Here is a 15,822-nt window from a genome sequence, read left to right on the forward strand (position 1 = left end):
AGGAAAGTGGGGAAGCTAAAGACAGTCTCCATTCACACAGTGCTTTTCACCTGACATGGGAGTCAGACATGCAGGTCAAGAGAAAAGCATGTCCAGTGTTATATATAAACACCTTTGGTACAAGACTTTTTTTGGCTGCAGCTACACCTGCTAGTGTCTCTTTTGTAGTGTGATATTTATTGGTGATGGCATCAGTAAAGCAATAAAGGTGAAAAGTAGCTCTGGACAGGAGGAGCGTGCAATACACATGCTGCACCTCCATGCCTGCATGTGCAAAGCAAGTTGTTATGCCAGCCTCATAGATCAATGTTTGTCAACTTTTTACCAGTCCCAAGTCTATTAAACACGAATGCTTGGAGGAATTTTTTTTATTGTTAACTGTTTGTTATAAATGTAAAGTTTTTTAAAAATAAAATCTGAAATTAATTTAAACATCTAAATTTAAAAATCTATTTATAGTCGATTTTGTCCGTTCTGCGCTAGAGCAAACTAGCGGGAAACACTACCATAGATTGCTGCTCGGCCGCGCATGCTCCCCGTTTGGCGCTAGTTTCAGTGAGGGAAGAAAAGGCGGCGGGGGCAGTTGCTTCTCCTCCTGAGCTGGCCGAGTTGCAGCGCCGGATCGCGCCTGGGAAGGGAGCCACCACCATGTTAGAACAGAAGACGCTGCTCTCTTTTTTTACAGCGGCACCCAGCAAGAAGCGAACCCGCTTGCCAGAACCGGGCAGAAACCTCGAGGTAAAAGCAAGGGGTGGCCAGAGGAAAAAAATCAAGAGATGTTTTTCGATTCCGTTCTAGTCCAGCGGGTTAGAAAAAGGCGCCAGCTTGAAGTACTGACCAATGGGAAGAGTCCTTATTATGCCCTGACCAATGAGAAGCGGTGGAAGATGGGCTAATGCTCCCCCACTTAACGTCATCCGCTTTTGGCCAGTAATCCCAGGTGTTTCTTTAGCAACCGTTGTGAGGGGCGGGGAGAGAACTATAATAGGAGTTGTGATCACTTATTATTCAATCCTAAATCAATTAGGAAAAGAAAGGATGGGTCAATAAAGTCGCTATCAATTAATTGGAAAGCGGAAGACCCGGGAGACGCTGGAACTGGAGAAACTACCCAATTAAAAGTGTGGTCTGGTTGCCGCTGACCAACAGGGAGGCTGGAGCTTTTTCCCGCGAAAGGCCATGAGCGCTTCCTATTGCGGGGCCGGTGGTGTTTTGCTTGAGTCCCAGTGGCACTGGCGGCGGCTGCCGGGATTATGTCCATTCTCCGTTTCTCCGCCTCACCCAAATCCTCTCCCTCTTCCAGGCCGCCGCCTCCCCCAAGAAACTGAAGACTGACGCCCAGTCCCCGCGATCTCCTCCTCTAAGCCCGGAGCAGCTCGAGCGGATTCGCAGGAACAAAGAAGCGGCCCTGGAGAGGCTCGCCGCTCGCACCAGAAGCCTCATCCCCGCCGAGATCGGGCGGAGCTGGAGGATCGCTTTGTCTGGGGAGTTTTCCAAACCCTATTTCGCCCAGGTGGGCAAGAGGCAGGGAGTCAAATCCTCTATCCTCTCTAATAAAACGCTTGGTGTCCGTCCGTGGACAACCAAGCGTGTGTCCGTGCCTCCCTCAGCCGTTCTACGCATGCGCGGAGCGCAGGCGCAGAACGGCCGAGGGAGGCACGGACAAAGGGAACAGGCGCCCATGTTTGTGACTCTGCCCGGCGAGCTTCCCTTCCGTTCCCCAGAGAGGTCGCTGCTTTAAGGCCTGGTGGAACAAGGAAGCAGAGGGAACAAGGAAGCGGAGGGCCGGGCAAGCTCCGCATGTCATAACGTTCATGCTTGGCGGAGGCGCCGATTAGGAAGGGCCGGGGATTAACCACCGGGAGCGGGGGTGGTGGTGACAGGTGGCGGTGCTTGGCCCAGCTCGGCTGAGAGGTGGCTGCAGCGCCCTGGGGGTTGTGCGGGCCGTGGGAGCCCGCTGCGGAGAAGGCCAACATCGCGGTGCAGAGGATCAAGTGAGAGTTCAAGGAGGTGCTGAAGAATACCTTGCCGTTGCCCCTTCCTCTCCGTCAGAGAGAGAGAGAGGAAAAGATGGAGAGAAAGTTCCTTCTCTGCTCGAAAACTGACTCGAGGGAGGGAGAGAGCGCGGGCGGGAGTGGGGGCTCGGGTTGCAGAATGAGAAGGTGCGCCAGCCCGAGGAGGAGGGGGAGGAAGAGCAGACACAGAGAACGAAAAGGTTGGCAGCCGTCTCTCCTTTCTGGAGAGCGGGCGACGCGAGGGAGCAAGCAAGCGGCTACGAGAGCCACTGGAAGTCAGAGGCGGCGCCGGCTCCAGGACCGCCGCGAAAACTGTAGAGGCAGCACTTCAAAACGGCATTTTACAAACGTTGAACGGAGCTGCAAAGCGGCTGCGAGAGCCGCTGGGAGTCAGAGGCAGTGAAGAGTGTAGAGGCAGCACTTCAAAAAAGGAACAAGGGAGAGGGAAGAGGGGGGGAAATGGTGCAGGAAAACAAAAACAAAGAGAAAAAGAGGAAGAAACAGAGAGAGAAAGAAGCAGACAGACAGGTTAAAAAAAAGTAAAAGAGATGAAAAAGACTTAAGGGGGGGGGGAAGGCTAGCGCCCGTTATTATAACGGGCTCAAACATACTAGTAGCCTTATAATGTGTTTATTTTATTTTCTCCGGCTTTTTCCTTTAACCTTTCTTGCTTTCCCTTGAAATCTTAGAGTTGACCCGAACTAAAACAAATATTTCCTAGTTCGCACCTTAAGGTGTGTACTTTAATCTGCAGGTTTGTATTTTGTTTTTTCTTACTCTTTCTTTTTTACATGCACGTGGTTAAACGTCACAGGACCTCATCAAAATAAACGGTGAAGTTGGTAGTTTGTGCCCCACAAAATGACATTGTTGTAATCATGGAGTAACTAAAAACCCCAGCCATTTGCCCAATAAAAAACCAGCAACAGTATTAAATAACTGAAAAAGCACTATTTATTTTCTTAGTATTAATTAATCTAGGAAGAACATATTAACATTTTAACTTGGGGGGTGCTTTTTAGAACTACTTTTATCAATTTTTTAAAAATTAGAAATATCACATTTTCTACTTTAAACTATTTGCAGCCAAGAACTCAGGGGGGGGGAAACCCATCAGAACACATGTAGACACTTTCATTTTACAGTCAGCACATAGTTTCATTGTAGTGAGTGCATTGTACAAGCAAGTCTACAGCAGTCTTCTTGCTTTGTGATCTAATGCTTTTGGGCAAAAACTATAACATCCTTTTTTTCAGTTTGCAGATTGGCAAGTTGGGCATTTGTAGGGCACTCATTGCAGCTCTGATAGACTTGATCAGATGCTGAACTTTTTGCTTTAATGTTTGTCTTTTGATCTGAGCATCGATCAGCTGGTATCCAAGCCAGTGGTCCTTCTAATTTTTTCCATCTCTGTGCAGAATGAGTTTTGTTCTGGGCAGCAGTATCAAGGCACTGTGTGCGCACATGCATTCAGAGTGGGGCCTTCCTAATTCAACCTGAGCGGGATCTAAAATTAACTGAGTGGACATGGGAAAACTTGTGAGCACTAGTGCACACCTTTAGAGGGAACAGTGGTCCAAGTTCAGTCAAAACAGATGCCGTCTTCCTTTAGATTATTACTTATTCCAGTTGGGAAGTTGCCTGTACAAACTACTATGAAGCTACCAATTGCACCAATATCTGTATATATGCTTCTCTGGAATGCAGGCAAACAAAAACAAAAACAAAACTGATTCAAATGCACAGCCACAATGAAACATAAGAAATAGCACTGCCTTCCCCCCAGGGAAGAAGGCCAGTCTTAGCAACCATAGCAGAGAGGCACCATGGGCATTTCCTCCCGCTAGGGTGGGAGTTGTACATCAGAGAGATCCAGAGTGTTACCTGAGAGTATGGTTCAACAGATCAGACAAGACAGGTGCAATCTCTTGAACTTTATTGGAGTACAAAAATCTTCTGGGGTGAGAGGGGGCCACCCTAAGAACCCATATCCGTCCCTAATTCTTCACAGGACTCCAAATCCTTGCCTCTTCCTTGAGCCCTTCAGGTTGGTCGCTACATTACTTCATGGGCAATCTATTGCCTGTTGCTTCCAAAGGAGTGCCTGAGAGGTTCCTCTTCTTGTTCCTCCAGTCAATCTGGCCCTCTTCCTCCATTTAATGAGGTGGTGCATTGGGTCAGGCTCCACACTATTTCACACTGCAGCTGGTACCTGGGATTCTCCTTCCTCTCATTTCTCAGCCTCTTCATCAACCTCTGCCATTTTGCTTGCCATGTCATCTGAGAGCACTTTATTTATAAACTGCCCAGGGTTTGTTTTTCTTTGTTTTATGGGGCGGTATATAAATGTACTAAATAAATAAATAAAACTTGCTTGCCTGACACATCTGAAAGCACTTTATCCAAGCTTTATCATTCCTATAATAGCTAGCATGGGCTTCCAACTCATTACAAATCCAACCCATAGATGCCTTTCTATCAGTTCCCCATAAGACTCTTCCTCACAGGCTGGCCTCTAATCAGCTGAGGACCCCAGGGCTTGGTTACAGGCACATAGGAGTTACCTTCTTTTGCTTGATCTTTGCTCTTGCTTTTTCTGTTCTTGCTGGTAGGAAAGTGGCAATGGAGCCCACATTTATTGGCAAAGATTACTGCTGGCATATGATTCTTTATTCTGAAAGATCAAAAGTGCAATGACTTGGCATTCTTGAAAATAAAGAGGCGCCTTCCTCTTGAGAACAGGTGATAATGAAATTTTTCCTGAGACACAAGGGTCAGATAACATTGCTAGCTGCTAAGAAGTAAAAATGCTTAAAATTTTACAAACCTGCCATTATGGTGAACTTTGGATGCACCCTGACACATAGGTCAACCAAACAAAACATGTGGAGGCAAATGAAGAATACATTTCACTGAGATAGTGGGTGTTCTGCAAGTCAACAAGATACAACTGATCCCCTAGTATGGTATGTTTGAAACCTTGCAGTTTTTAACCAGAGGCCAAACCATTTATTCTAATGGCCTGTTATTTGCAGGATTTGCACCCCAGTAAGGGGTGTCAGTGACAATGTCCCAGATTGACCATTTTAGAATTAAGAGCCAATGATTAATGTATACAGAAATGCCCAATGAATGCTGGTGAAGGTTTTAACTGCTTTTTTAAAAAGATTGTATTTTTTTATGTTCATGAAGTGCCTAACATATATTTGGGGGAGCAAGCAAGTTTTTTGCGTCGACTGAATGGAAACATGGAGATAGTTGCTTGGAATGTAATCATGTGTATGGCTTGATAAGGCTTTGATGCTGCTGCACCATATATCTCTAATCTGTTTTGCCCTCCTGCTGTTCTCTTAGCTAGGGCTTGAAATGTGTTATTCTGTCTCCCAAACCAGCTAATGGCCTTTGTTGCTGAGGAACGGAAGCATTACACAGTGTACCCACCCCCTCATCAAGTCTTCACCTGGACCCAGATGTGTGATATCCATCACGTGAGTGAATCTAGTAGAATCAAATCAACATAATCATAATAAGCCATGTCATTAGCTGAACCTGCACGTTTCTTCCAGGAATAGCTAAATTGCTAGATATGTCTGATTCTTTTTGGTCTGGTCATTCCTAAATATTTTTGGTACTTCTGGCCTTGTTAGTGCAGGTTTCTGTTACATGCACGTTCTAGATATGAGTGTTAATACAATAATACCCGGCATTAATATAGCCCCAGCTGTGTACTCGGTGCCTAGCAAGAGTCGGAAGGCAGGTGGGCTGTTGTTCCAGTTCTCATCTTATTCATGGTGGGTGAGAGAGGGAGGCTTGCTAAAGCCCACCTGGTATATCTGTGGCTGAGCTGAGATTTGAAATACGGACTTTGCAACACAAGAGGACTTGTGCTCCTGGCCTCACCACTGAGTTGCACAAACTCTAGTGTAATTATGACTAGCTTGTTGGTGTTCTAACAGGCCTCAAGGGGAGGAGCCATAGCTCAGTGGCAGCACATTTTGGTCTGCAGGAGGACCTGGGTTCAGTCCCCAGCATTGCCATTGAAAGATCAGGTAGCAGGTGATGGAGGAAGTAGCTCTGCTGGAAAGCTACTGCCAGTCAAAGTAGAAAATACTGTGTGAGATGGACCAAGGGTCTGACTCTGGGCAAGGTAGCTTCATACGTTCACTGGAACACAAGGGGAAAGAGTAAAGATATCTCAGCCTGGGTCCTTCTAACAAAATGGGTTCCTTCTGTATTGCACTGTCAGTTGGGAGTAAGAATGGCCAACCATGGCTGTTAACCTCTTCTGTTTTTGTCAATTATATTCAGGTAAAAGTGGTCATCCTGGGCCAAGACCCGTATCATGGCCCCAGCCAGGCACATGGACTCTGCTTCAGTGTCCAGAAACCAGTTCTACCTCCACCCAGGTAAGGTTAGCAATCACCTGTGTGAAAGCTGTAGTTGTAGGTTAAGATCAGGGCTGCATACTGATTTTTCCACTGATTGTCTGTTTGAACTGATAATGTGTTTGCGCTGTTTGAGACGTGTAATGTGTGGAACTGATGTGTATCAGAGGTTTGGGGTAAAAGTTTTTGCCAGACTTTCTTTTCTTTTCTTTTTTTGCAGCCTGGAGAATATTTACCAAGAACTTGCTTCAGATATAGAAGACTTTTCTCATCCTGGCCATGGAGATTTGACTGGATGGGCCAAACAGGGTGACTGGGAGTTCTGCTTTGCCTCTTTGGGTGGGCTTCACTCACCTGCTATTGGGTGTATTTGTCGCCAGAAGGACAGAGGGGGTTCCCTCTATCCATTGGTTGGTAGAAATACTCACAGTACTTCACACACAACAGACAAGTGACATGCACTTCAACTGCATAAAGTGTTGGTCAGCCCTTAGTAGGGACAAAGCACCCTGCTTGTGTTTTCCACCTTTCCTGCTCATGTCTGTGACTTCTCTGTCTGCAATTCTAGGAGTGCTCTTGCTCAACGCTGTTCTCACAGTCCGAGCGCACCAAGCCAGTTCCCACAAGGAGAGGGGCTGGGAGGAGTTCACTGACGCTGTGGTGTCCTGGCTAAATAAAAACTTGGATGGCCTGGTCTTCATGCTCTGGGGAGCCTATGCTCAGAAGAAAGGCAGTTCCATCAACAGGGTAAATAGGCCATCTTTCCTATCCTTCCAAAAGTCACATCCACTTGGGGATGGAGGAAAATCACATCCACTTGGGGATGGAGGAAACCCTAAGCTGGGTTTTGTGTACTGTGGCATATGACTTGGAATCTAAACTTGAGCCTGAAATTGGCTTTCCTACAATAGCCACTCCAACAGTGGTGAGCACTGGAGGCAAGAAACAGCAAGGGACTCTCTGGCTATATCTGCCTACTAGATCAGGGTTGCACAATTCCAGCCCTCCAGCTGTTTTTTGGACTCTCTCTCTCAATCCCCAGCCACAATGGCCAGTAGTCGGGGTTTATGGGAGTTCTAGGCCAACATCTACAGAAGGGCCAAAGTTGTGTAGACTTTGTGTAGATCCTGGGATCACACATCAAAGGATAATATTGTCGCCATGTCCTACTTCTGATATTCCTGACTGGCCATTAGTAGAAAACAGGGTTATATTAGTCACTTGACCTTACAATGTTTACATTCCCCAGTGTTGTGCATACACATATCTTTGAGCCTCTTTTTCAACTGTTTCTTAGTGTTCCAAAGAACACCACCACATATCCCTCCTCCCTGGATTTGGTGGTGGGGTTTTTTGGGGTTTGTTTGTTTGTTTTTGGTGGGGAGTGAAGGAATGGGGGTAAAGCTTAGTGACTTGTATGCCATTGCTTCCCTTTTACATTGGAGGTCTTATCACTAAAAATTGTCAGTCCAAATGAGAAGTCACAGTGCTACAGCGGCATTAGGAAATAAGGCCCCCTTGTGTTGACTCTCTCTTGTCACATTCTGGCACTGCAGAATTAGGGGTGGCGCGGGATGTCTCTTATGTAGGTCCCTGCATGTGAGCGCAACACTTGGATTCTGCAAATAGTGTCATCCATCTACTAGGCAGGAATAACTGACCTCTCTCATCTTTGCTCTCTTGAAGAAACGTCATCATGTCCTGCAGACAGTCCACCCGTCACCCTTCTCTGTGGACCGGGGTTTCTTTGGCTGCAAGCATTTCTCCAGAACGAATGGATTGCTAGCAAAATCTGGGAAGAAGCCCATTGACTGGCAAGCCCTCTGACAAACTGGTGTGCTCTTGAGGCTGGTACAACCTTAAAGATCATGTGTTTTGAGAGTACATCTTAAGAGTACAGCTGCTTCTTGAGAATTATTCTTTGGATTCATTTTCATTGAATGGGCCCAATCAAAATGGAAGCACCTTTTCATTCTGAGGAAAGCATAGAGGCTGCTTTTCATTTTGGCCCCTGCTGAGGAATTAGTTCCCTGGTTATGACATCTACGTTGGTGTCCTGTTTAGTCTTTCAAGCCTGTAGTAAATACCCAATTTGACTGAGTAAAGTAAAGTTGTGCCATCGAGTCGGTGTCAACCCTTGGTGACCACCGAGCCATGTGGCTTTCTTACCTTCTTGCAAATGATGGGGGTGTAGTGACATTCTGCTAACTGAGTGGCCACAGGCTAAAGATGACCTGCTCTCCTAGAGCTAGCTTGGAGCCAGCAAGTGTCTGGTCTCTTTAAGTAGCCACCATGAGGTTGGTGATCAGTGGCCAAACAAGATTCTACAAAATCATCTATGCCATGAGTTCTGTTAAGCCACTAATGGTAATTCATGAGTGTTATCAACTTCTATTCATTAGAAGAAAGTTTGTTTTACTGGTGTTTTTTTCTTGTATGCTGTTTGCATAACAAAATCATCTCAACAGGTATATTTTAAATACCAAATGAAGCCCTTTTTTTACTGTATATTTGTAATTTTTATATACCGTATCTTGTGGCAGAAAAGCCTCACTAAAGAAAAAAGGCTGACTTTAAAAAAAAAAAAAAAAGCAGAAACGCCGCAGCCAAATGGAACATCATGAGCGTTGGTGATATCAGTACAGGGACTCAAATCCTTATGTATGGTTTCTTATAGTAAGCCCAGAGATTACTATGAATCTGGGTTCCACAGGAGGAGTAGGGAAAACCTGCACGTGAGTACCGTATCAGTGTCACAGGTGTCGAAAATTAACCTTTAAACACTTATGCACCGCGGTGTTTCTGCCAAAAATTGTGGTATATGATTGCTGTGCTTTTTCCAAATAAAACATGTTTTTTATATATAGCAATTATTGGCAGGTTTTTTTCCCCATTTGTGTTATTTTGGTGTCCCCTGAATGTTCTTAGGAACATAAGAACTTGCCTTATACCAAATCAGACCTTTGGACCATTTAGCTCAGTATTATCTATACCAACTGGCAGCGGCTCTCTCAGGTTTCAGGCAAGGGTTTTTTTTCCCAGCACTACCTGGAGATAAGAACATAAGAACAGCCCTGCTGGATCAGGCCCAAGGTCCATCTAGTCCAGCTTTTGAGGCAGGAGGTGGCCCATAGCCTTCCAGTTAGTAGCTGTTGATAGACCTCTTCTCCATGAAGTTATCCAAACCCCTCTTAAAGCCATCCAGGTTGTTGGCTGTCACCACATCTTGTGGCAGAGAATTCCACAAGTTGATTATGCGTTGTGTGAAAAAGTACCTCCATTTGCTGGTCCTAAATTTCTTGGCAATCAATTTCATGGTGATTTAATGCCAGGGATTAACCCTAGATAATTAAATCATGATAATTTAGATGCCAGGAATTTAACCCAGGCTTTCTAGCATGCAAAGCTAATGTTTTCCTGCTGACTCCTCTGTTAACTGAGCAAAGAGACACCTTGTAAAGTGGTGATTCTCTTATATTTAGCAGGGGGGAGAGCAACTAGCCCTATCCAGCATTAGTATAGCATCCCCCCAATGGTTGTCGCTGGTATCTGCCTTATGTTTTTTTAGATTGTGAGCCCTTTGGGGACAGGGGACCATCTTATGTATGTATTTGTTTTTCTATGTAAACTGCTTTGAGAACTTTGGTTGAAGAGCGGTATATTAATATTCCTAGTAGTAGTAGTTTTCCCACTGAACTACAGCTGTAGTCAGTTAATGTAGTGGTAATTCCTTCTATACACAGCTAATCAAGGCCCAGGAATATGGAGTTGGCTAAGGCAAGAATACTTGTGCCTATTAAAGGATTCGGCTTCAGCTGATAGCTTCAGGTTTTGCACAAAAGGAAGAAAAAATGAAAAAAAAATAGGTGAGGCCCTTTGGAGGCTCTTGAAGTCCAAGGACATTATCTCAGGCTATCCCAGAGTTCTTTTGAGCTCTGCTCTCTGGATACCTTAGGAAAGTGGGCTGACCACCCTACCTGTCTCCCCACAAACCAAGGAAGCAAATTCATGGAAAACAAAAGCACTTCTACTTGATAGGGTTGGATGCCTCTTGAGACAGCAAAAGAGATTCTGGACTTATCCATGGTGACCATCGGGTCAGTATGGTCTGCACTGACTGGCAGTGGCTCTCCAGGGTTTCAGATAGGGTCTTTTCCAGCCCTTCCTGGAGATACCAGGGATTGAACTGGGGACTTTTTGCATACAAAGCACGTGCTCTGTCACTGAGCTACAGGTTGGATGGTTGGCCCAGCAGATAAAAAGACAAGGCTGTGCTTTGCACTGGGGAAGCAGCTATATGGCTGGCATTTGATGCAAACATGTAGCTGCAAAACCTGGGCAAACCATTTTCTGGTTGAGCAGAGATGAGCCTTTGATGACACCCCTGCTGCAGATTGGTCTGGACAGCTGAGCAATAACATTCTAATGTCAACACCTTAATCTGCAAGTAGCAGGACTTATCCCAGCCCTCCCCAAAGGGAGATACTTGGGGGAGGGGGAGGGGGAGGCAAATACATTACACAGTCCTGTTGTGTCCTGACCAGAAGACCCTGCTTTTTCCTTCACTAAAGGAATGTCCTTGCAAAGCACTGAAAAAAGAGACACTTTTTTTCAAACAACACTCATTTCTTTTTGTATTCAGGAAGCAACCATTGCCAGTAGATCCTGCCTCTCTGCATGAATCTCCAGTACTCTAAACGTCACTGCTTACTAAAACTGTAATTGGACCAAGCATCCTAATTTCCTGTGCCATCTTGTCTTGTACTTTCCTCCACAAAAGGAGGAAAATCTTGTACTTTCCTCTTGGTTCTGACCTTTAGCTCTACCTGGAGGATGAACTCATCCAGGGGTTGATCTGAGGTGGCAAAGCAGGTGATGTTCCCAGGCAGGAGCGGATAGTGGAGGTGGAACACAACTTAAGAAGGAGACAAGCAAGCTCAGCAAACTGCCATCTTTGGAAGTAACAGAACTGTCCAGGTTGCTGGGCCTCAGTACTCATGAAGCTGTACTTCACAGTGAGGTCTGAGAGCCATCATGTAGCTCCCAGATGCTCACACCCATGCAGTGACCCCTCACATAGGGAACCATTATGCATCTGAGCAATCAACTAGTACTGTTTATGGACAGAATGGTCTAATAACCTTTAACATCTGCAGAACAAGCAGAAACCAACGGGTTAAGTATTCGTTCCCCCCAGCATGGAGACGTAGTACTGAGAAAAGCTTCACCTGATGATTTTTTGTCTATTAAAGGGACCAAATTTTTGCTCTTTCCATAAGTCTTTCTGACTGTTGATCTGGGCGGGGCATATGTTCCACATTCTCGTAGGGAAAATGAATCACAAAGCAATGGGAAGAAAAACAGCCTCCTTGCCGCAGCTCCTCCATACCGAGCCCCTCGCAAAGCAGGGGACCCAAAGTGATTCTGTCGATCGCCTGGCAAGACGTGGCCAGACAGAAGAATAATCTGTCCTGCTTCAGAGCGCTTACAGGTTGTCCCGCCTTCTCTGTCGTTATGGCAACGGGACCTGGGAATTCCCTTCTGGGCTAAAGTTCGCTATCTGCACAAAATGTTAGCAGTTTCCCCACTGCTGCCATAACAAGCGTTCTTGGTGACATCACGGCATTCCACACCACACCTTTGCCGCGATTGGACCAGAAGGCGTGGCTCGGCTAGCCATGCTTATGATTATTTATAGTCGACGGCCGTGTCGCGCTTTCTGTTTACGTCATCAATGTGTGATTGTGGTGGGACTGGAGGATTTTTGTGGAAGAGGAGTGTAGTAACAGTTTCTCTTACTTGAAAACACCTCCTTTCTTGAAGGATTTTGTGATAGAGTGTAACTTCCCCCTACCTCATCAAATTTCCTCCTTTCTTGATACACTAGAATGTTCTTATTCCCTACCCTATCAGTTTTTCTTCTGAGTTTGTTCATATTCAGTCTCCGTGTTTGTTGCCCATACCCTGAAGATAAATCTATCAGAAATTCTTACCCTTGAATCACAAGTTGCATAAAAATAAACAGGCATTTCTTCTTCTGCATTAACTATTGTTTTTAAAAAAGTTCAAATAAATTTGTTACTGTAAAAAAAATTAAAAATTGGTCAAAAATTTATTTTTTGGAAAATATAATTTATTTTTTAATATGCTTAAGATGTTTGAAATCGTTTTTTTAAACTATGTAATTCATTTGCTTTAAAGCATTTTGAACTATGTAATGTGCTCAAATTGTATTAAAGAGTGTTGTGGCAGAACATTACCACAACAGTTACGCCTGCTAACTGGGCAAAGAGGCACCTTTTAATGTGGCGATTCTCTTTATTTAGCAGGGGGAGAGTAACTGGCCCTATCCACCTCCAGCACAGTACCTCCAGTGACTATTGCTGGTGTCTATCTTACTTTTCTTTTTAGATTGTGAGCCCTTTGGGGACAGGGATCAATCGTATTTATTTGTTATTTCTCTGTGTAAACCACCCCGAGCCATTTTTGGAAGGGTGGTATAGAAATCAAATGAATGAATGAACATTTTAATTCCCTTGTCCCTACTGCACGGTCTGGGTGTTTTCAGAACTTCACACTTAGTGAAGAGATTTGTGTAGTCCATAAGCTTCCAAATAATTGTCTGTGAATCCAGCAGAACCTTTTGGAAACACATTCAGCTATTTTAGAGGTTTGGTTATTAACATCAGAAACATTTAGTAAGCTTGACATTGGCTGACAGGCATTGTCTGAAAACCTTTATTCCTGCAGGAACATGGGCAAGCTTTATCAGTTATGCAACATTATGTAGCATAACCACAAGGGAGTACTGTTTGAATGTGCAGGTCCTAAGCTCCAGTCCTTGACTGGACTCAGGGACCATACTTCCACTTCTGGGCTGGGCCCCAACAGATTCCACTACCCCCACATTTTTAACACATGGGTGCTGTTTTCTGATGGACTAGAGTGTCAGTATTCAACACCCTGTCAGATTCCACTAACCAACCCCCCCCCCATATTTAACTGAAGTGAATTTTTCTGGGTGCTGTTTTCTGATGCGCTAGACTGTCAGTTTTCAGCACCATGTCAGATTCTGCTACCCCCACATATTTCACTGACATGAGCTTTTCTGAGGGGTGCTATTTTCCGATGGGCTAGAGCATCAGTTTTCAGCACCCTGTCAGTTTGAAATCCCTTCTCACATCCTGAAACGAGTAAGAAATGATGGACTTAACCCTGTAATTTCCCAGCACCCTTCTATATTCATTTATTTTGGCATGCTCTTCTGATGTACATTGCCTTTCACAACATTCAGGTACTGTAACCTCTCAGGAGCCTCTCAGAACCTGTTACAGAACCTCATCCATAAACCCTCCCCCACGCCCCCGTGGGCCCTGTGCTAGGAATCCAACAGGCGGAAGTTCTGTTATGTAATGGCCCCAACGGAATCATATTCTACTACTGTTTGCTGTGGAAATGGCCCAAGCGTCCCTTGTGATGGTGGGTTCTGGTATGCATGGTGTGCACACATGGGGGGAAACCCTGGGCATTAAACCGTTCAGATTCCTTACTTTTGAACATTTGAGAAGGCTGAGTCCTTTGCTGCCGGGCTGAACATCCGTGTGCAGTGTATGAAAGCTGAACATGTGACCACACAGTTGCCCATTCATATTGAATGCAATAGATCAGTGGAATTACTCTCTCTCTCTCTCTCTCTCTCTCTCTCTCTCTCTCTCTCTCTCTCTCTCTCTCACACACACACACACACACACACACACACACTCTTTTTGTACTAATCCCCTAGTTCTTTATTCTTGTCATCTTACATCACTAGGAAAAGCACAGAAAAAAGACAGTGGTGATGCAGGAAATGCTTGCGGATTTACAGGATCACTTGCATGTGCCACACTCAGCCTTCCGTCCTTTCACATTGACTGCCACTCCTGTAGGCACACACCTACTGTGTGTGAAACGGTTGCATAATGGACATTCCACCTTCAACACAAGAAATCACATATGAATTGTGTGCCTCAACACTGCAGCATTACATATTTTCTGTGTAGGGTGTGCTGTTGCTAGAGCTTGGGAGGTGCCAAGGAGAGGGGTGGTTATAAGCACTTCTAATCATCTGCATTCATGCAAGCAACAGACCTCCACAATACAGTCCTCAAAAGTGACTCCTGGATGGACAATCTTGAGGAAGAACTCAAGATCACCTTAATATTTCCGTCTTCTGCACAATCATCCAAACCCATGCCTGACCTACACTCCTAAATGTCTTAAGTTGGAATATGAAGTCCATCTTTCTCTAGGGAAAGCTTCTGGTTGGAGGGCCTGATTTAGGAGTAATGTTGCTCATTCCTACATTTCCTAGGTGACCTTGATTTAACGCTGGAGAAGATGTATTTCTTTGGGGGGAAACAGGCAGGTGATATATCTAACATTGCAATCCTATCTATTCAGGTTCAATGACACAACTGCCCCTGCCAAGCAGCATTCACATTCAGGAACTCTTACCCAGGCGCTTTTCTTTGAGCCATCCTCATTGCCTTCTTTGCCACACATGGTGCAGTATTTCTCATATCATCTGCATGAAAAATGGTTCTGTGTAATTTTGGTGCAAAGATTGCTACCTACAACAACAATCGTATATTTCAGGCTAATAAGTACACAGAGATCTGCCATGTGCTGGGATCATTTGGACACTGCCTACAATTGCTTGCTCATGATTACATCTTAGGGGGCAAGCCTCAAACTATTGTGGTGATCTGTGTTCAGTCTCATAGAGGGCGGTTGAGGGAAAATGTTCAGAGTGTTGTACATTCAAATAAAAACAGAGTTGTACTTGAATGCTCTTAACATAAATTGGGTGTGCTATTCTTTATCTAAGGATATGTAATGGGTACTCACTTGGACACTGTGCAGCTCTGTATCAGCATTTGAGCAAACACTAGATCTCTGGCAGACATCACATGTGGAGATCTGTGATGTTGAAATAAGACTGAATAAGTCTTATGATTTCTTATGGATAAGAAATCATAATTTTTTGTGATCAAAACTTGGTTTTCACAGCAACCTAGATACATTTCCACATATGGTTAAACATCATGGGAGCCTTTGGGTATGACTCTGTGGACACAATCTCTCTTTTTATTTTAAGACATTTATGTTTGGACTTATCAGCATGTGTATATATGAAGGTGTTCCTGTTGATCTAGTATACCTGGATTTTCAAAAAGCTTTCAACAAAGTTCCTCATCAAGAACTTGGGGTAAGAAGTGAGGTAAATTTACAGATGACACCAACATATTTAGGGTACTGAAATAAAAAATAAAAATGAGATTGCAAGAAGCTCCAAAAGGATCCCTCCAAAATGGGGGAGTGAGTGACAAAATGGCAAATGGCAGAGGTGCTTTCTATCAGCTTTGGCAGACATGTCAGCT

The 15,822-nt window shown here is 44.7% G+C and overlaps 1 protein-coding gene across 3 annotated transcripts; it reads left to right on the forward strand.

Moving 5' to 3' along the window:
• The first annotated feature begins 547 nt into the window (after positions 1-547).
• LOC128325210 (uracil-DNA glycosylase-like) lies at positions 548-9,270 on the forward strand. Of its 3 annotated transcripts, none has more exons than XM_053250756.1 (7): positions 550-738; positions 1,304-1,513; positions 5,408-5,503; positions 6,324-6,421; positions 6,621-6,739; positions 6,969-7,147; positions 8,087-9,270. In XM_053250756.1, the coding sequence occupies exons 1-7, from the start codon at positions 649-651 to the stop codon at positions 8,225-8,227; spliced, it is 933 nt and encodes a 310-aa protein (XP_053106731.1). In that variant the 5' UTR covers positions 550-648; the 3' UTR covers positions 8,228-9,270. The 3 variants fall into 3 exon arrangements, with proteins under 3 accessions (XP_053106733.1, XP_053106731.1, XP_053106732.1); XM_053250757.1 differs by having other exon boundaries at positions 551-738; positions 6,621-6,709; XM_053250758.1 differs by lacking the exon at positions 6,969-7,147 and having other exon boundaries at positions 548-738.
• The last annotated feature ends 6,552 nt before the right edge of the window (positions 9,271-15,822 follow it).

This window comes from Hemicordylus capensis, chromosome 4 (assembly GCF_027244095.1).
Source record: "Hemicordylus capensis ecotype Gifberg chromosome 4, rHemCap1.1.pri, whole genome shotgun sequence".
Lineage (NCBI taxonomy): Eukaryota > Metazoa > Chordata > Lepidosauria > Squamata > Cordylidae > Hemicordylus > Hemicordylus capensis.

Coding starts and splice junctions, on each gene's coding strand:
- LOC128325210 (XM_053250756.1), top strand. CDS start 649: ATGTTAGAACAGAAGACGCTGCTCTCTTTTTTTACAGCGGCACCCAGC. Junction 6,740..6,968: donor GTTCTGCTTTGCCTCTTTGG/GTGGGCTTCACT, acceptor CTGCAATTCTAG/GAGTGCTCTTGCTCAACGCT. Junction 7,148..8,086: donor AAGGCAGTTCCATCAACAGG/GTAAATAGGCCA, acceptor GCTCTCTTGAAG/AAACGTCATCATGTCCTGCA.